At 41.8% G+C, this 21526-nt stretch overlaps 1 protein-coding gene across 1 annotated transcript; it reads left to right on the top strand.

Annotated features, from left to right (window-relative positions):
• Window positions 1-10012: 10012 nt before the first annotated feature.
• LOC104984113 (olfactory receptor 52M1) lies at window positions 10013-10966 on the top strand. The gene has a single exon (XM_010833732.1). The coding sequence runs from the start codon at window positions 10013-10015 to the stop codon at window positions 10964-10966; it is 954 nt and encodes a 317-aa protein (XP_010832034.1).
• Window positions 10967-21526: the final 10560 nt, after the last annotated feature.

The following is a 21526-nucleotide window of genomic DNA, read 5'->3' as shown; positions in this document are numbered from 1 at the left end:
CAGTGTTCTTGCCTGGAGAATCCCAGGGATGGGGGAGCCTGGTGGGCTGCCATCTATGGGGTCGCACAGAGTCGGACACGACTGAAGCAACATAGCAGCAGCAGGGTGTATTTTGAAGAGTTGGGAATTTTAGTTATGTACCCATGAAAAGAAATAAACTAATGTTCTCTTCAAACATTGCTTTTCCTCAGTGCTCCTTAGGATCTGGAGAACAATGGCCCCCTAATGTCTAACTTGTAATACCTTCTACTAGAACTGTTTTGTTTTGTGAAAGGGGATAAAAATGGAGTGAAGTTCCTTATGTATAAACTTTTATGATGTATCAAAGGGAGACCTCAGAAAATGTAACATGCCCAGAATTATGATACAAAAGAAATTCCCTCCAATAAGCAAATATTAAAGTTGTATCCAATTTTCAGGAATTTAAGTGATGAACCAATTGAACAAAAAATGTTCCTACAGCACTGCCATGGCTTCCCAGGTGGCTCAGTGGTAAAGAATCCACCTGCAATGCAAGAGATGTGGGTTTGATCCCTGGGTGGGAAAGATCCCCTGGAAAAGGAAATGGCAACCCACTCCAGTATTTCTTGCCTAGAAAATCCAATGGACAGAGGAGCCTGGTGGGCTATATAGTCTATTGTGTCGTAGAAGAGCTGGACATGACTTAGCAAACATGGAGGGAAGAATGGGAAAAAGCAGGGCCTGGGGAACTTGATAGCAACTGAGACACCCCCACCAGCTTTGGTGGGAGCTGGAGGAGGAGGAAACCACTTGTGGGAAAAAAGGACAGTCTTTCCCTCCTGTACCTGACAGGGTACCCACTGGCCAGGGAGCCACTCTTGTTCAGACAGAACAGTTCCTGCTGAGACAGATTGCCACCGTAAGAATAAATGCCCAAGATCAGGCAGCAAGATTTGTGTGGATATGCTCTATTACCAACACCCTCACCCCCAACACTGTATTTTTACTCTCGTTTTTCACATCAGACTTGTTCAACTAGAAAAATATGCCAAGTTATTGAATGACCTTAAAGTATAGAAAACTTCTTCTCCATCTCTGCGACCCACAACTCAAGTTGGGCTGATGTTCAAAGTGTACTAACTACCCTGTTGACCAAAGAAGAGAGGAGGATGGTTCTAGAAAAAGCCTAGAAGAGGCAGAGACACTGCATGTTGCTGCCTGGGAATGAAATTCCCACCACAGATCCAGTGTAAGACATAAATGACCTAGATTCTATGTCCTAGAAGAGAAAGCTTTAACTAAGAATTAAAGAGAGGGAATCTTGGTGGGGCTCTGAAAAGGAGTGCCAAAGAAGTTTTCATAAGGTGGAAGGAGTGTGTCCAAAGCCACCAGAAAATCCCTCAGATTTGAGAGAATATTGCAGGACTTCCCAGGTGGCACAGCAGTTAAGAATTCACTTGCCAATGCAGGAGATGCAAGAAACATGGGTTTGATCCCTGAGTGGGGAAGATCCCCTGGAGGAGGAAATGGCAGCTCACTCCAGTACTCCTGCCTGGACAATCCCATGAACAGAGGAGCCTGGGGGCGGCGAGGCAGGGGGTTGGCTACAGTCCATGGGGTTGCAAAGAGTCAGATATGACTGAGGACACACAAGGCATACTGCAATATGCAGGTCTAGGTCAAGATAATCTGAGAAATTTCAAATTAGTTCACCAGATCCTTTGTGGCTCAGAGGAACTCCAGACATACAGGAAAAGTTGAAGAGACAAGTTGTTTTTGATTTCCAAATCTTTTTTTAAAAGACAACCCACAGAATGGGAGAAATTTGCAAACAATGCAACTAACCAAGGATTAGTCTCCAAAATTTACAAACAGCTCATGAAGTTTAATATCAATAAAACAACCCAATCAGAAAATGAGAAGATGATCTAAATAGATATTTCTCTAAAGAAAACATACAGACAGCCAACCAGAACATGGAAAGGTATTTAACATCGCTAATCATTAGAGAAATGCAAATCAAAACTACAGTGAATAAACAACAGCACTGCTAATGTTGCAAGGAGGGAAATGCAGGGGCTAGGGAACTTGCTAGCAACTGACCCACCCCTACCAACTCAGGTGGGAGCTGAAGGAGGAAAAACCACTGGAGCAAAAGAAGAACGGTCTCTTCCTCTGTACCTGACAGGGAACCCACTTTGGCCAGGGAGCCACTCTTATGCAAGCAGAACAATTTCCACTGATGCAGATTCCCACACCAGTTAGAATGGTCCTCATTAAGAATGGTCCTCATTAAAAAGTCTACAAACAATCCTGGAGAGGGTGTGAAGAAAAGGGAACCCTCCTACACTGTTGATGGGAATATAACTTTGTACAGTCACTATGGAGAACAGTATGGAGGTGCCTTTAAAAAAAATAGAGCTACCATATGATCCAGAAATCACACTCCCAAGGCATATATCCAGAGAAAAACACAGTTCAAAAGGATACATATACCACAATGTTCATTGCAGCACTGTTTACCATAGCCAACACATGGAAGCATCTTAAATGTCCATCGACAGAGGAATGGATAATGATGTGATACGTGTACAAAATGGGTTATTACTCAGCCATTAAAAAGAATGAAATAATTTCATTTGCAGCAACATGGATGGACCTGGAGATTACTGTATTAAGTGAAATCAGAAAGATAAAATATTATATTGCCTATATATGGAATCTGAAAAAGTGATACAAATGAATTTACAGGGTAGAAGGACTCACATACTTAGAGAATGAACTTATGGTTACCAGGGGAGAAACACTGGGGGGAAGGAATAGATTGAGAGTTTGAGATTGATATGTATATACTACTGTATTTAAAGTAGATTACAAATAAAGACCTACTGTGTAGCACAGGGGATGCTCCTCAATATTCTTTAATATCCTAAAGTGCAAGAGAATCTGAAATATATATATACATATAACTGAATCACTTTGCTGTACATCTGAAACTAACAGTTAATCAACTATGTTCCAATGTAAAATACAAATTTAAAAAGATATTTAGTGACAAACAATGTTTTCCTTTGTTTTGTAGAGTCCAGTCTGCTATTAGTATCTCATCCTTGGCCCACAATGCCCTGTCCTAGACAGTGTGAGAATGAGCACAGATAATGTTTGCTTCCAAAGCTGATTACAAATCTGATTTAATATATTTAAGATATAGACTATGGAGAAAGTTAATCTCTAATGCTCTTCTGCACCTCTTCATCATTTGAGAAAAAAAATTTTTTTTTTTTGCCTCATAGGTAAAACAATCTATTTTATGCTGATACAAGCTTATCTTCATTCCCCAAAGACATCACCCTTTTACTTCTCCTCTGCTAACAAGGATGCTGGTATTGCTACTGCCAAAAGTTCAGTCCCTTGCAGAGTTGCTGTAGGGAATATGCCCACTTGATGAGTTTCTTCCTTGCCTCTGCATCAAAAATCATCTTTATCTCATATCAGTGGCTTTCAGCATCTCCTGTCCGGCAGGCGATAGTGCCATCAGACATTTTCACAATATGCTTTACAGAAGAAGAAAATGGAGTAATACATTTTAGATACTAAAAAAAATAAACATGAATGAAGGATGATTAATTTTGATACAGCCAATCTGATTTTAAATATAAAAGCTGCAGACAAACTACTATTAACTGATAAAAACTCAGGGGATCTTGTTACAATGGACAAATTTTACTAAACAGACATGCATAGCATTAAGTAGTTTTTACCTTTAAATCTAAGAAGGGTCATTGCCAGGGGTTGGGCTTGGGAAAAATGAGGGTACAAATTTTCAATTATAAGATGAATAAGTTCTGGGGATCATATGTACACCTTTGTGCCTATAGTTAATAATATTGAATTGTACACTTAAAATTTGCTAATAAAATAGATTTTAAGTGCCCTCAGCACAAAAAAAGGTAACTATGTGAGATAATGGACATGTTTATTGACTTGATTGTGGTAATCATTTCACAATATACATGTATGTCAAATCATCACATTGTACACCTAAAAACTCACATGTACTTAAATGTATATAATCTTTGTCATTCATATCTCAATAAAACTGGAAAAAATAAAAAACAGAAAAACTAAGCAAGGTTAATTACCAAAACATAAAAAAGTTTATTCTAGTTTAATTGAGAAAGATTGTCTTGAGTTGGTCTATAAAATCTATTATAGGGAGAAACCTTACTTTAAGCTTTAATATGACTTAATTCAAATGCATTGACTTAGTGAATAGTTATTTCTAAACACCATGTGGAAATCATGTACAACATAGGTCACCTATTTTTTTTCAATTCACAAATTACTTGGTTTATTATACACAATTAGCACACAGTACAAATTAGTTAAAGTGGAGAAAATAGAAAAGGAGGGCAAAGAACCACTCCCAGGAGAAGTCCAGGAAGGAAGCATCTTAGCATGAACATTGTCTCTGGCCCAACAAGAGGTCCCCCAACAGGTGTGAGTGGGCATTGCCTTCTGCTCCCATACAGCACTCAGCAGTGTGGGATCAGGTTCCCCAGCAAAGAGCCTTCAAGTCATAGATCACCTATTAAACTCCAAAGGCAGGGCTCAACTGGGCAGGGGATTACTGAACCAAAGTTTCAAAAGCTAGATATGAACCTGTATGGAATGAAATTTCTCCCTTTACTGGGTTGAGTGTATAACCTGTGCACAGGTTTGGAAGACATACTATATATCAAAGCAACTACAAACAGTTTTATATTGAAAGTCAAGTTTAAGGAGAGGGTGGGGAGCAAGTTTCTAGAAGTCTCTAGCTTTTCCTCAGGTTCCAGAGAAGTAGAATCCTCTAAAGAGTAAATATTAGGTTCTTTCTGTGTTGATTCTACTTGAATGCCCCTGCCATCATCATATTGGCTCCCGATCTAAAGGAGGCAGTTAAGGATGTCTCTCCCAGGTTTAAACCTCCCAGGGTAAAACAAAAAGAAACAGTGATGGTAATAACAATGCTATTTAAGTACCTGGTGTAATTGTTTCCTTACTAGCCCCTTTATATACAGTATCTCAATTATAACAATTGATACTTTATAGTACTACAAGTTCAGTTCAGTTCAGTCACTCAGTCGTGTCTGACTCTTTGCGACCCCATGAATCTCAGCACGCCAGGCCTCCCTGTCCATCACCAACTCCCGGAGTTCACTCAGACTCACATCCATCAAGTCAGTGATGCCATCCAGCCATCTCATCCTCTGTCGTCCCCTTCTCCTCCTGCCCCCAGTCCCTCCCAGCATCAGTCTTTTCCAATGAGTCAACTCTTCGCATGAGGTGGCCAAAGTACTGGAGTTTCAGCTTTAGCATCATTCCTTCCAAAGAAATCCCAGGGCTGATTTCCTTCAGAATGGACTGGCTGGATCTCCTTGCAGTTCAAGGGACTCTCAAGAGTCTTCTCCAACACCACAGTTCAAAAGCATCAATTCTTTGGCACTCAGCTTTCTTCGCAGGCCAACTCTCATAGGTATTATTCCCACTTTAGGCTCAAGGAAGTGAAGCAACATGTTTAAGTTTACACAGTGGGTATATCACCAAGCTGGCTTGCAAATTCAAACCACTGGAGCTTCAAAGGCCAGATTTTGTAACATGTCCTAAAGCATGATACCCCACAATCTATGAGAAGCCCATGAGGACAAAGAAGGAAATAAGCCAAACTGAGAAATCATGTTTTCTTCTTCCTAAGAAACAGGATTTTAGATTGGGAACTCCAGGTTCAGAAAGATGTAAAGGCCATGCACGGCTCCATTCAAGCCCCCGGGGTCCTTCCCTCATACTGTAAAAAGAGTGAGGGGTGAAGGCTGCAGTACCTCATCTGTAGGTAATAGCCATTTGTCTGTCTTGAGGTTAATTCAGGACTCTACCACCACTTCAAGGGCTGGAAGGATGCCAAACTTCCTTAGAGAGTGACAGGCAGACTGAGTTCTAATCCCAAGAAGATTCTTATCCCTCCTCCAGAAAGGCTTTTCTGATTTCTAAGTGGTGTCCTTAGACGAGCTGTGGATTCCAGGGAGGCCCTACAAGTGCTACCACAAGTAGCACTTGAACCCGAGAGATCATGACTCAATTCAGAAGTCTGTCCTCCATAGGCTTAAGATCTCTCTGGACCCCTGATATGTGGTGTAGATAGCTCTGTGTCTAAATATAGAAATCTGTCTATCCTTCTGGGACAAAGCCTGCTATTTTCCTTCTCCACTGACACAGTGGGAAGGTTACAAGTGGAATTCCCTTGACTCCTGATCAGAATGTTTGTAAGTGCCAGGCCTCAGAGGCACTTGCAGAGCCCCAGGCTCTTGCTGACACTACCTATCCCAGGTAAGATCCAAGGAAAATCTAGGAAAGGAGTAAAAAGGATCAGTAAGCATTCCCAGCCTTTAAGGAAGAACAGGCTTGGGAGCCTTGGGCATCCAACTTTAGATCATGCTCCTGTATAAGTCTCCAAGACCCAGAGGGAACGAATTCTCATGAAAGGGGACTTAGAAAGGATAGAGTCCACAGAGTTATGTGCCAGGAGACTGAAGAGGACTCTAGTTTACTAGCCAGTACAAGACTCTGAAAAGTACCTCCAGGTGCTTTAAAAAGGCACAATATATTTTGTTCTCCTTTAACATAGCCAGGCACTATGCTAGTGTAAGAATTACAACAGAGAATGAGAATAGACATGCTCCCTACTCTCATAGAACTGATATTCTGTCCAGGGAAACAGGCAGGTAAGCAGGCAATCTGGAATACTGTGTGTGCAGCACAAAGACAGGCCTCTTAGGCTGATACCTAAGTGTGCCGTGTATAAGTATTAGCCAGGAGATGAAGATGAGTATGCTATTCTAAAACCAGGACAGAACAATCAGTAATTATTAGAAGTGAAAGAACATGACACATTTGGAGATAGAAAAATTCAGCCATGTAGAAAGGTAGTGAGCAGGATGAGAATGCTAAGTGTTGTGGTTTGTGTTCACAGTATTTGGATGTAGCTCAGGTGGGAGCTGTCCAGCTGTGATCTCTTACACTCACAGCCCCACTAAACGGGAGCTGCAGTAGCCGTCTGTGGTATTTAAGGACTAAGGGCTGCCCTTCAGACTAAAGAAACATAAGTGGAGTGTTAGGGTCTTAGGGTCAGGATAAAGATCAGCAAAGTTAACCCCAAGGCTCAGCCTATCTCCATCCAGCAGGTGAAACATATCCCACCCCTGCCCTTGCCCAGGCACCAGTACCCTTTTCAGTTTCATGGTATTTCTGGAGATTAATAGGAGAAGGAAGAGATGAAATGGAGGTGGAACCTCTGTCAGGAAAACAGCTCTATGTTGTCAGGTATGAGGAAGGAAAGAGATAAATCAAATCCAGGGCTTGAGTCCAATTCATAGGACGAAGGATATTTGGCTTGATCTAAGGAGGTCTGGGATATAGAAGAGCCCTGCCTACTTTTGAGAGAAAACAAGTTCTTATGCCCATAATTCACTGTATAGATTTAGTCTCTTATGTAATTTGATCTGTGAGATCCTCCTACAACACTTCTTTTCTGCCCAAACCTACAAAGGAACAGTGGTGTGACTCCCAGGGTGTGACTCAGTAGTGATAGGACTCATAATATCAGAAGTGGGAGACAGACTCTGAGATAGCTTCCCCACTAACACAGGAGGAAGTTAATCACCGTAAGGAAGACAAACGTCAGAACAGAAGACAAGTTTACTTGGTGAGTATCACTCATTTTTCCATTTAAAGACTCTCCCTTTTCTAGAAGGAAGCAATATTTCTTAACATGATTATACTTTATTTGCAACATCCAGTTATGAAAGCCAGTAAATTAGGAGGTATGGGTGAAGGAGACAAGTCTACTTTATTGTAAATCTAGAAATCATGGTCAAGATAACTTAGCCCTTGAAGACCATGAGATTATAGCTCTTTTGCCTTTGGAGCTAGTTCCGTGAAGCTGTCCAATTTCAGATATGTCCTAATGAGGAAGCAGGCAGCTTTGAGATGACCCTGGTGAAGACTGTACACTATTGGGGTCTGGTCTGATATATCCAAAAAACAAGAGGCACAGTCAAGGGAGCAAGTGAAGAGACCATCTACAGAGGCCTGAAAAGGGATAAGAGGACTGACAAGGGATGGTGGAGACCCAAGACTAACCACAGGGAGCAGCATCACTCCACTTAGGCCAACCAGGTTAAGGTAAGATGCAGTTGTCAGAACACAAGTACGGGGGAAGGGGTTACTTTTCAGGAGCTGTGGCCTTTGGTAGAAAGTCACAGCACTGTCAAACGTGCCTGGCAGGAAGGGAGATGGGGAGTAAGTTCTTATCTCTAGTCTCATCTTATCTCCTGCCTCACATTGGTGGAGACCACTTAGAAACCAGAGTAGAAAACCACTTAGAGTAGAAACGACTTAGAAAAGCAGTAGTGCATAAATGTCAGCTTCTGGGAACACAGAACAGAATCTGAGGGGACAGATGGAGAACAATCAGCACAATAAAGAAGAAACCAAGACAGGTTCCCTCCAGCCTGGCTTCTAGCCTCGCCCTACCTCCTCACCTCAGTCACAGGCTGGTTCCTGTACACTCTTTTCCTTCCCAGCCCCACTGACCCAGCCTTTTCATCTTTTTCCTTCTACTCTCAACATTTTCTCTATCCTCATTCATAGTCATATCTAGGAGAACCTTGAGATGAGAGAAAGCCCAGCTCACGCAGAGGAATTCTGTGGGATAAAGTCACTACAACTGGCTTACATGAATTGTCACCTTCCCAGCACTTCGGCTACCTAGGGAGAGAAATTCCAACGTTCTTTGAAGTTTATTGAATGCATCTTTGGTTTTACATATTAGTCATAACTGTCCAATAGTTTAGTCTTACTATACCTCAAACACTGCCTTCTCCTTTAATCTTTATGACTTCTCTAGGACATACTACTTAAATTTCCTGTAGAATGAGGTCAACTATATTTAATGAATGGGATAAAGAAATTTACTTCAAGTTCCTATTGCCAAGATCTGAAGTCAGGTGTGGAAAATTCCAAAGCCCAGACTGTTGACTGCTCTGCTATATTCATCCCAACAAGGGTCAAGATACAGAAGACAAACTTTGTTATGTACTTCTTCCCTTGGCATTCCTCTAGTATACATAGGAACATTCTGGTATGACATATTAGACCCTGAAAGTATATAAAACTATTTTCATGTCTTCTTTCTAAATATATATCTCCCCCTTGGCCCATTATTATGGACTCTGAGTAAGGGCATTTCTTTGGCCCAGTGCTCATATAGGTTTCATGCTACCCTGCCCTGAATGCTATCTTTCTCTTTCCTGGGGAGAACCCTCTCCATTTCTGGAATCTTCTCCTAATTCAGCCTCCAAGAAAGTCATAGAGTCCTTGCAGGGATCTACCTTTGGGCAGACACACAAACTGAGGTCCACTCAGCTCTCACCTATCAGAAATCACTCTGTTCTACCCTTTGGAAAGTCTTCACCTGCACACATCTACCTTGATTTGGCCTGCAGATTAAATACTTCAGCTCATTCAATAGCCAACACTGGCCCCAAGATTAAATTTTGATTTAGAATAGACTCTAGAGAGTCCCAGGGGGCTGTCACTTTATCTTTCAGCATCAATATATTTCTTATCAGTGGAGCCTTCACTCTGAATCTTGCCAATACAATTTTGAGAAATACTTCAGAGAAGACCTACAGAGTTACATAACTAAACAGTCACCTGTCTGCCTTAATTTTTATTGATGCCAGAACAGTACTCCTTGAGTCATACTGCATAAATATACTCTTACATTCCATTTAAATACGTATTTTGTCTTGTGTTTGGTAAACTCATGGACATAACACAGTAATAACCTGCTGTGACATTATTCTGTAACTTCAAAGAAATTTTATAGAATCTTTTATGGTCAGTGAGCCTATTCATTATTATTGGACCTAAGAATATTCTTTCCTTATTTCTGGGGGAAAAAAGCTCTATCATATTTTGGGACAAAAGTGAGAAAGTGCATTTGTAACTAGCCATGCTCACTTTTCATAATGTCTGCTTAGCACCCAGTTCCTTCCAGCTGACTGGAATTCCAGGACTGGAGTCCCTGCATATCTGGCTCTCCATCCCCTTCAGCTCCATGTACCTGGTAGCTGTGGTGGGGAATGCCACCATTCTGGCTGTGGTAAGGGTGGAGCATAGCCTGCACCAGCCCATGTACTTCTTTCTGTGCATGTTGGCTATCATTGACCTGGTTCTGTCTACTTCCACTATGCCCAAACTGCTGGGGATATTCTGGTTTGGGGCTGGTGATATTGGGTTGGATGCCTGCTTGGCTCAGATGTTCCTCATTCACTGCTTTGCCACAGTGGAGTCAGGCATCTTCCTTGCCATGGCTTTTGACCGCTATGTAGCCATCTGCAACCCACTCCATCATACCACAGTGCTCACTCATACCATGGTGGGACGTTTGGGGATCACTGCCCTCTGCCGGGGTGTCCTCTACATTGGACCCCTGCCTCTGATGATCCGCCTACGGCTGCCTCTTTACAAAACCCGTGTTATCTCTCACTCCTACTGTGAGCACATGGCTGTGGTCACCTTGACATGTGGTGACAGCAGGATCAACAATATCTATGGATTGAGCATTGGCTTTCTGGTCTTGATCCTGGACTCAATGGCCATTACTGCCTCCTATGTGATGATTTTCAGAACCGTGATAGGGCTGTCTACTCCTGAGGCCAGGCTGAAAACCCTGGGGACGTGTGGTTCCCACATCTGTGCTATCCTAATCTTTTATGTTCCCATTGCTGTTTCTTCCCTCATTCACCGATTTGGTCACCAGGTGCCCCCTCCAATCCACACCTTGCTGGCCAACTTCTACCTCCTTATTCCTCCAATCCTCAATCCTATTGTCTATGCAGTCCGCACCAAGCAGATCCGGGAAAGACTTCTCCAAATTCTCAAGACAGAAACTAAGATCAAATGACTGATACTGCTCTTAAATAGGCTCATGGAGAAAGCACTTAAATATGGTGGGCAGTTTCCCATTTGGGAACTCCAGAAAGTCTGAGATGTTGGGTCCTGTGTTCTCTGGGTTTTGTAATTCCAAAGGAATGCTAAAAAAAGAAAGTATAGACTTGTGGTTGCCAAGGGGGAAAGCATGGGAGAGGAATGGAGTAGGAGTTTGGGATTAGTACATGCAAATTATTATGTATAGAAAGATGAACAAGGTCCTACTGCATAGCTTAGGGAACTATATTCAATATTCTCTGATAAACCATAAGGAAAAGTATAAGAATGTGTATACATATGTATAGCTGAATCACTTTTGTACAGAATTTAACACTGTAAATCAAGTATATGTCAATAAATTTTTAAAAGATTGTATAGCTCTCAATTCTCAAGTATAGGTGTTTTTTCTAGTTACGAAAGGATATTTAAGCTAGAGAGATGGCAAAACAATGACATCAGTAACATGAGTAGCAGTTAGTGTTTATTCAGCACTTAATTCTTACAAATACCCAGATATTTTATGAGGTAGGTTGTATTGTTCACATTTTAAACACAGAGCAGACTACTTGCTTTATGAACTATACAGAGCTTGACCTGCCTAGATCAAGATGTCCTGTTTGGAGTTTATAATATATTGTGGTGTTACACAATATTACTTACTGGCTTTAACACTTAAATCCTAAAAACTGGGTCATTTTATCAAAGTGGGCTTAGCTGCAATGAAAGCATTTTCTGATCTAAGCCTTTAACAAATGAGATGCTGCTAAAAGTTATATTAAAAACAAGAAGCATTCTACAAAAAGACTGACTTGTAGGTCTGTTAGGTATGAGGAATACCACTCATAAAGGAATGGCCTAGAAAAGAAAAATCAGCTCAGAGCAGGGCAATGAGTCTAGAAGATCATGTCTCAGCATTGCCTTCATATCTTCCCCAAGGCTGCTCACCGTGGGGCCTGAAGCATGTGAGGACTCCATGGAAAGGAAATCCTTGCCCTTACCACAGAAACTCTCATTAACCCTGATCCATCTGTAGGATCCCTGATCAAAATATGCTGTTTAGACAGATCACAAAATAAAGGGATGTGTGCTAGCATGTCTAGAAGCAGGCAGAAATTACTATACCTTGCAGGTGAGGAAACTGATGCTCCCAGAAGTGACATAAACCAAGTGAACTTGGGGAGTTTTGAGACATAAAAAAAAAAAAAAAATCAGGAATTGAGATGTTTGCTTCTAATGTTAAAGCTTTTTGATCCTCCTTTACTTCATTTGGGAAAGAGCTGAAGACCACCTTCCAGCATCAGATGTACATGTGCTCAGTCACTCAGTTATGTCTGACTCTGTGACTCCATGGACTGTAGCCTGCCAGGCTCCTCTGTCCCTGGGATTCTCCAGGTGAGAATACTGGAGTGAATTGTCATTTTCTTCTCTGGAGGATCTTCCCAACCCAGGGCCTGTGTCTCTTGGGCTTCCTGCATCGGCAAGCAGATTTTTTACCACATGCTTCAATGGTTTTCCAAGGTCAGATGATTGTGCATTTAACATTCCCAACACAACAGCCATTAGCTACAACCATTATTCTCAGAAACTAGAGAACACAGATCACCAAAGCAGTCTCCTCTCAGAGCAACAGAGTGTAGAAGTGGATTCTATCAATATCCAATAACAAACTCCACAATTCCATAAAAGAGGCAAGAAGATGTTGAATATACTAAGCTTCATGTATACAAACTGTCACTGGGCCTGATGGGCCCTGGGTTGGGAAGATCCTCCAGAGAAGAAAATGACAACTCACTCCAGTATTCTCACCTGGAGAATCCCATGGACAGAGGAGCCTGGCAGGCTACAGTCCATGGAGTCACAGAGTCAGACATAACTGAGTGACTGAGCACATTTACATCTGATGCTGGAAGGTGGTCTTCAGCTCTTTCCCAAATGAAGTAAAGGAGGATCAAAAAGGCTAAAAGCTTTAACATTAGAAACAAGGCAATGGCACCCCACTCCAGTACTCTTGCCTGGAAAATCCCATGGACGGAGGAGCCTGGTGGGCTGCAGTCCATGGGGTCGCTAAGAGTCGGACACAACTGAGCAGCTTCACTTTCACTTTTCACTTTCATGCATTGGAGAAGGAAATGGCAACCCACTCCAGTGTTCTTGCCTGGAGAATCCCAGGGACGGCAGGGCCTGGTGGGCTGCCGTCTATGGGGTCGCACAGAGTCAGACACGACTGAAGCGACTTAGCAGTAGCAACAGTCAAATGCAAAGAAAAGATCACTTCATGACAATCAGAAAACATGACTTTCAGTTTTCCTTTGGCTTTCCCAATTAATTGGAATAATTCCACTTAATTTGAATAACTGGAGTATTCGCTATCTATTGAGATATCTAGAATGTGTTCTAATTTAGAGTTTGAATTACATTCGTATTTCCTCTAGTATCTCTAACTTCCATCCCATCACTCCATCATGGCATTTATTGTTCCTGAGTCTTATGTCTAAGTTTGGAGTCAAATGCTCTTAACTATAAATGAAGCAACCATAAGCAAAGTTCCATTTTACTCATTCCCACCATGGTTGGGGGCCAGGGGAAAATGTTTATGGGGCCAAGTATATGCTCACAGGCTCTCAGGACATTTCTGTGGAACACAAGAAAGGGCAAGACTCAGAACCCAGAACCACCTCAAAGACGTTTTAATATATCATCATACCACCAAGTTAACCCCAGGATAAAAGTTAGAAACATTCTCCTTCAGTACAGAACATTTTATGAGAGTATCCTCAAGGGAGTTAGACAATTTGAACCCAACTTATGTCATTCTTCTGGAATTCAGGCTAGGAAGCGTGTTGGTGGCCATTGATGATGATACATAATTATTCTGGGTGTGGATTTGCCTTTCTTGCCAGCAGAGCCTTGGCCAGCACTTCTATTTGAGGACTTCCTGAGTGCGATTCACAGGCAGGACATCCCCCACGACATAGTACTCAAAGAATAGACACTTCAGATAAGCAGGATAGGGCTCATGACCATGGGACCTACTGGTAGTATCACATTTCCTCACCAGCCAGAAGCAGCTGGCCTCACAGAATACCAGAGCCATCTTCTTAAAAAACACAGCTAAAAAGCAGTTCAACAGGCAGCACTTCACAGGGCACTTTGCAGAAATAGAGTCCCAACCTTTAGGACACAGCCTATGAACTGAACCAGACCTCTAATGGTGCTAGCTCCCCAATAGGAAGAATACAGGAGTCTAGGAACAAAGGAGTAGATGCAGAAGTATTCCATGTATCACTCCCAGTGATCCACTAGCAGAGTTTTTCTTCCTTTCCCTGCAAATCTTGGTCCTACAGGATTGGAAGTCCTGGTCCTCAAAAGGTGGTAGACTCTTGCCAAGGGACACAGCAAGGGTTCTACTGAGCTACAAGTTACAGCTTACCATCAGGCTCCACTGGACCCCTATGTCCAGGAAAAAACAGCTGAGAAGGTGAACTAACGTACTGGCAGGAGTAACTGAATTGACGAGAGAGGACTGCTTATATAATGTGTGCCAGGAAAAATTTGTATGTGCAGAAGTCAGGTCATCCCCTGGGGCATTTTGTCATGCTCTCTCACTTAATTGTAACCATGAGTGTACATATGCAATAATCCCCAAATAAGAACCTGAATAAGGTTTCAGCCCCCTCAGGAATGAAGGTTTGGATCACTCTACAGGCAAGACTTCAAGATTCATAATGTTGACAGCTAAGGGTGAAGGGAATTCCAAATAGGAGAGAATGAGTTAACAGTTGTGGCTCTGAGCAGAATTTTAGAAACTGGGGCTACAGAGTTCATCTGTAGCAAGAAAGGCCTATGGAAACTATGGTGAAACTTCTTCTAAAATCTGAAGTAGATCTGTGCATTGTAAGAATGCATTGCAATGGCCATAAAACAAATGCATTTCAGATTTGACTGCAAGGAGCATATCTGATTGACAACCTCAGTCATTGTGCTCTGGAGTTTATGGCATTGCCTAAGCTCTGGTTATGAGCTGCTTCCAACCATTGAATGAGCACAGCGCTACTAAGGAACAGGTCTATTGTAGTGTGATACTGGATTCCTCATGAGCTCTGTTGGCTCACAATGCAGCTTTGCCAAAGTGGTCTTAGAAATGATAGCTTATGGTGAACGATGTCAGATTCATGATCTCTGAAGAAGATTTAGCTTCGGGACCAGAGACCAGGCTTGATCACTCAGGTCTCTTGTATGGCAAAAGTTATTACAGTGAAAACAGACAGAGAAAGCTTCTGATATAGACATCAGGAGGTCAACAGAGAGTGCCCCTTGGCATTGGCAGGTTGGTATAAACCCCTGACAAGTCTCCCCTTTCTGGGGCTGCCTTCAGTCATTACAAATCACCATGAAACTGCAGAGCAGGGCTCATCACTTGCCTCACACAGAGCATCAAGGATACCAAAGAGTTAATAAAGTAGAAAACATATACTGAAAAAGCAGAGAGGCTAGAGCTCCGAGTGTTCTTACTATGTCCTGAATATCCTGGATGAGCCCCCAAGATGATAGCTTATGGTGAATGGTATCAGATTGATGATATCTGAAGATTATCTTTGGGACCAGGGACCAGGCTTGATCACTTAAGAGCTTTTGTGGAGCAGAGTTTTATTAAAGCGAAAAGGGACAGAAAGCTTCTGACATAGACATCAGAAGGGGGATGGAGAGTGCCCCCCTCCCTAGTCTTAGCAAGGGAATTATATAGTTATTACAATAAATCAAAAGAATGTCTCAAGGTTGTAGAGATCTTACCAGACCCACTCCCACAATTTACATTTTACCATATCAGGATTAGTCAGAAGGTTTTCAAGAAGGAGAAACTGTCCTCAAGCAGGATACATTGTTTTTATATAATCCTTAGGAATGAATGTAGGAAAAAAAAAAAAAGTTTGTCCTTTCCTCCTCCTTGAGAATTCCAGACCCCTATCTCCTTGTGAGCCCTAGACCCCTTTCTCCTTCAGGGACCCCAGACTTAACCTGCCTAGGAATTGACTCTCTCATTAATACACTCAAGTCTAAGACTTTTCTTCTCTTCTTTCCTCCTTTCCTCTCATATCATAACTGCATTGTGATTTTATGGTTCCTCCAGCCTCTGGATTCCTCTATCTTACTTTATGGGCATTTAGATGTGTCTACTTCTGACACTAGTTTAATGTGCCATCAGAGTGCAAATTCTAATGCAAGTATGGTAACTCCAACTGAAAAATCAACTTGTATTCATAGGTCAGTCCTGTGGGGAAAGCTAATACCTCTGACTATACACCTGATGGAGAAAATATTTACATATTGAGGTACAGGGAACTTATACATGGTTCAGCTTGAATATGGTGTGAACTCAAACCACCTCATTCATGACCTATGAAACACACAGCACATGGCCTTTAACCATTAAGAGAAAGAATGTCCATTTCAAAGCAAAGGATGACTCCCTTCCTGCGGTTTTCATGATAACTCTCCTTCAAGGTAGTTTCCTTCCTAGACACAAAGGCTCTGCTGTCTCCCTATATACATACTGTCTCTTTTGAAACTTTGAATATTTGCATGTCACACTTATACCTTATCAGATCAGAAAAAGGAACATGAAACTATGTGGAAACACACACAAACTGAGCAGTTTCTTGTATGGATATAAGAGGCTATCTCCTAGGCTACCGTCCTCAGTTTGGCTCAAGAAACTTTCCTGTTTTAGGTTGTTTATTACATCCATCAATAAGTTCCTGATGAGATTCTTCCCAAAGACTGCTCTCAGACCTTGGAAAATGAAAGCTGTGTAACTGTCACAATCCTCAATACATAGATTACCAATGCTTTTTCTCCTTACCCTGAAACAGAAAACATGAGGGATGTTCTAGTGCAGATAAATCTGAAGGATTTTGTTTCAAAAGTGTCCTCAATGTCCTCAAACATTCAAGTTCAATATATAACTGAAGCAGAGCAGCTACCTTGAACTTAACAGGCATTTTCACCATTCACCGGTGACTCAGCTGGTAAAGACTCTGCCTGAAATGCAGAAGACCTGGGTTCAACCCCTGGGTTGGGAAGATCCCCTGGAGAAGGAACCCCATTCCAGTATTTTGGCTGGAGAATTTCATGGAGTCACAAAGAGTCGGACACCACTGAGCGACTTTCACTGTTCACAATGCCTTAACTTATAACAGGGGTCCCCAACCTCTGGGATCTAATGCCTCATGATCTGAGGTGAAGCTGATGTAATAAAGTGCGCAATAGATGTAATGCTCTTGAATAATCCCAAAACCATCCCCCACCCTGTCCATAGAAAAATTGTCTTCCAGGAAACTGGTCAATGGTGCCCAAAAGTTGGGGATCGCTGCCTTATTAGAAGGGAGGCAGTTACAAGAATAGCTTGAGACTGCCCTAGACAGATTGAGGAAACTGAGCTGAGACAATGTCAGTTTTCCCCATAACAGCTAATTTTTAAGTGTCTAGTTACTACCATTGAGTTACCACTTTGAGTTTTCATTCATAAATTGCTCCTCCCTCTCACTCCCAACTGTTGTATGCAGAACATATGGGAAGAGAGTATAAAGAATATATTTCTAACTGCTTGGCCCTTGTCAGGACTAGACTTCTGAACTCTGGGTTTTTAGATGAAGCAGACTAAAATACTGCTGGAGGTACCTCAGCAAGTTGTGTGGATGACCCATGTGAGTTGTTTGGACTTTCTTCTGAAATGGAGGCCTCTTTCTCCATCTGATCCCAGAGGTTTGCCCTGTCTTCATCTCTACTGAGCCTACTCTGAAAGTGCCTATTACTTATTTAATAGCTAATACCTAAAGGAACACTCAGCCCCAAACTTAAACTTTGATATTAGAACATTTATAACTCATAGGATGATCTTCACCCACTTTGGTTCACAACCACAAGTATTAGTGCCCCCAGCCTTCTTATACTCTTAGGACTGACAAGTTACACAAGGACATTTCTACCCACAAGTCCGCTTTCTATTAGGCGTAGGTTTTTTTATTTTGTTTTGTGGGGAAAGGGAAGATTCACTGTCTGTTTTTGGTGCCTCAGACTCTTCATCCTAGCTTGACAGCTGCAGTTTTAGAATTCTCAGCCTCTATAATTGCATAAACCAGTTCCTTGTGATAGCTGTCATATGCTTACTCTACCGAACCTGTTCCCTGGGGAACTGAGTGATCCACACTATGGTAACTATAATAATTTAAATTGCATGCCCACACAGAGCCCTTTCTATTTTCCATCTGTTCTTGGACTTCTCTCAATCCAGATAAGTCCCTATGACCCCAAATACCCTATTCTCGTCTTTTAGGATGAGAAACTTTTGATTCCCCTTGTTCCTCTCTTGATTGAGGACAGTTTGGTGGAGAGGAAACTAGGAGGAGGACTCCCAATTTTCTGAGACTCAAGTTTAGTTGTTTGTTTTCATTAAAAGTGTAGGAATTTTAAGTTTATACCTTTAACACACTGTGTATGTTAACTGGATTTGTTCTTTGGTTTCTAGACCTCTCTTCCTTTGATCTTGCAAGTTCAGACTTAAGGAAGTCACCCATTGACTTCAAGCACCAGTCAAAGGATGGAGTCTATTATCTCTGGTCAGGGTTTTCATTCAACACAGGTTTCACAATGAGGACACTGAGTTCAACTTGAGATCTCAATGAGGACATTGAGATCAACTTAAGCCCAACAAGATTACCCAGCTGTTGAGACAGAGGTCTACATGGTAGAAAGTTATTTTCCTTTTTTTAAAAAAAAATTTATAACTTTATACTTTGTATTGAGGTGTAGCTGATTAACAAAAAATGTCATGATAGTTGCAGGTGAACAGCGAAGGGACTCAGTCATACATATACATGTATCCCTTCTCCCCCAAACTCCCCTCCCATCCAGCCTGGTACATAACATTGAGCAGAGTTCCAGGTGCCATATAGTAGGTCCTTATTGGTTATCCATTTTAAATACAACAGTGTGTATATGCTCATCCCAAACTCCCTAACTACCCCTTCCCCATATACTTTCCCCTGGAAACCATTAGCTCTTTCTTGAAATCTGTGAGTGAGTCTGTTTTGTAAGTTCATTTGTATCATATTTCTTTTTAGGTTTCACATATAAGGGATGTCAGGTAATATTTCTCCTTCTCAGACTGGTGTTTCTGAGTCTCCGCATTTATAGTGAGGCAGTGGTTTCAGAAATAGCTCATTTCATGAACTTAATTGAAAAAAATTGGAATCCCTTATTGCTGAATGAGGATTCATGATCAGGTGTGAAGGCTGAGCAGCATGGCAATTGGGTACATAACTAGATTGCTTAACCATGTCATTCCCCAAACACAGTCCATCTTATGAGTCTGTCAACCAAATTCCATGAGCTGGTTCAATTTTCCTGCTAACTGGCAGAGTAACTACCACATTGTCAGTGTTAATTTGGCATTGCTTCCTGGGGTAGAAGGATTCTTGGACATATAGGCTTTTTCTAAACCTCCACTGTATCAAGAAACTCCAGACTCAAAACTAAAACCTTCCTGCACCTGAATACCAGCTCAAACTCAGTGCTGCCCATGCTTTCACCTGGAACATGGTTATTTTCATCCTTGACTTGCAACCCACTCTATTCAGGTGATCCCACATTCTCTACTCTTTCCATGAGTGTTCTGTGGCTCAACACATTGAAGTATGTTCTGCTTCTAGAGTGTTTTAGCTATTGTTCATACAAAGGTTAACATGTTCAGTATAACTAACAGTCTAGCAGGAGAAAGGACCACAAAGACATCCATTCAAGCATGATTCCACTAAGATGAAGTTGAGATGATAGTTAAGTGATAAAGGACATAACTGCACCACCCAAAGAGAAGTCTAAGTTGAAAAAAATGGAAATGTAAAGATATTGAGAGAGAGAGAGAAGAGTTTGGTGTTATCCAGGAAAGAAGGGTGGTGTAGATGATCTGTAGGAGTTAAGAACTGTGGTTTCTAAGCTCTAGTTACATTCCTTTCTCCTATAGGTATTAAATAAGGCCTTCAGTTCAGTTCAGTTCAGTCGCTCAGTCATGTCCGACTCTTCATGACCCCATGAATCGCAGCACGCCAGGCCTCCCTGTCCATCATAAACTCCTGGAGTTCACTCAAACTCATGTCCATCGAGTCAGTGATACCATCCAGCCATCTCATCCATTGTCGTCCCCTTCTCCTCCTGCCCCCAATCCCTCCCAGCATCAGAGTCTTTTCCAATGAGTCAACTCTCCGCATAAGGTGGCCAAAGTACTGGAGTTTCAGCTTTAGCATGAGTTATTTCTCCACTGATCTCCAGTAACATGTTGGAGCTAAGTAAATATTTTAGTGCCAGACATCCATTTAACACTTCTAAGCTCTTTAGATTTGTTTGCTTCCTTAGTTTTCATAACCGCCTTACAACATAAGTACTACTACCCTTATTTAGGGGCTTCCCAAGTGGCAGGAATGGTAAAGAATCCCCCTGCTTATGCAAGAGATACAGGTTCGATCCCTGGGTGGGGAAGATCCCCTGGAGAAGGAAATGCCAACCCACTCAAGTATTCTTGCCTGGAAAATCCCATGGCCAGAGGAGCCTGGTGGGCTCAAGTCCATGGGATCACAAAGAGTCAAACAACCGAGCCCTCACACACACACCTTCATTTTACAGGCAAGAAAATACTGAGGAATACAGAGGTTAAGTATGGATAGATTCAGAGGACACACAGGTGGTAAGTGGTAGAGCCATGTGTTAAACACAGTCTGACAGAATCTGTGCTTTCAGTACTGTTTATTTCATCACCGCAGAAATTTAAATATTGGTTTGGTTGATTAAACTGAATTGGAATATAGGACCAAGATTTAAAACCATTACTTGCTCCCTTCTCAATCCAAAGTGATATTCTGATAGACTGAGTAGACACTCGGTACAGCCAGCACAGCAGGTAGGGATCAAAAGTGGTCAACACAGTTTGGGAAAAAGAAACTAGAGACAGAATTAAAGTTTTAAAGATGGAACTTGGAGACGCAAGACCTCTTGGACCAACAGCCCTGTTCCTTGGAGCCACTTCACTTTTATTTAGTGTCCTGGCACTCAGAAAGTATCTGTTGTGCTATGATAAAATCAGCCTCCTCTGTCCTCAGTCATGTCTCTCATTTTATTGATTACTTTGAACTGTTATTTTCTTGTACAAGGAGTATCACCCAGCTGTAGGTCGTAGACCCACATATATCTTGGGGAAACATATTGGTGTGTGCACAAGCAGCATTCTGAACTTGCACTGACCCGTCATTTCAAGGTCCACAAAATGTTTTTCCTTAGCTTAGCAGGGCATGATGACCCCAACTAATAACCCGATGTACTTTTGCTTAGGTTATACTGTATTGCTATATTTTGCTTTTATTCTTTTCCCATGGTGTTTTTCTCATGGCTTAGCCAGAGCAACAGGCGGCTGGCTGATCATTAAGCCCTGCAGACACTAACCACCTTTATGAAGAAAAATCCATTTTTTTTTACCTGCAGGCTATAG

This window comes from Bison bison, unplaced genomic scaffold (assembly GCF_000754665.1).
Source record: "Bison bison bison isolate TAMUID 2011002044 unplaced genomic scaffold, Bison_UMD1.0 scf7180017863883, whole genome shotgun sequence".
Classification (NCBI taxonomy): Eukaryota; Metazoa; Chordata; class Mammalia; order Artiodactyla; family Bovidae; genus Bison; species Bison bison.
The sequence above is the reverse complement of the archived record's forward strand: the minus strand, read 5'-3'. Positions and strand labels throughout refer to the sequence as shown.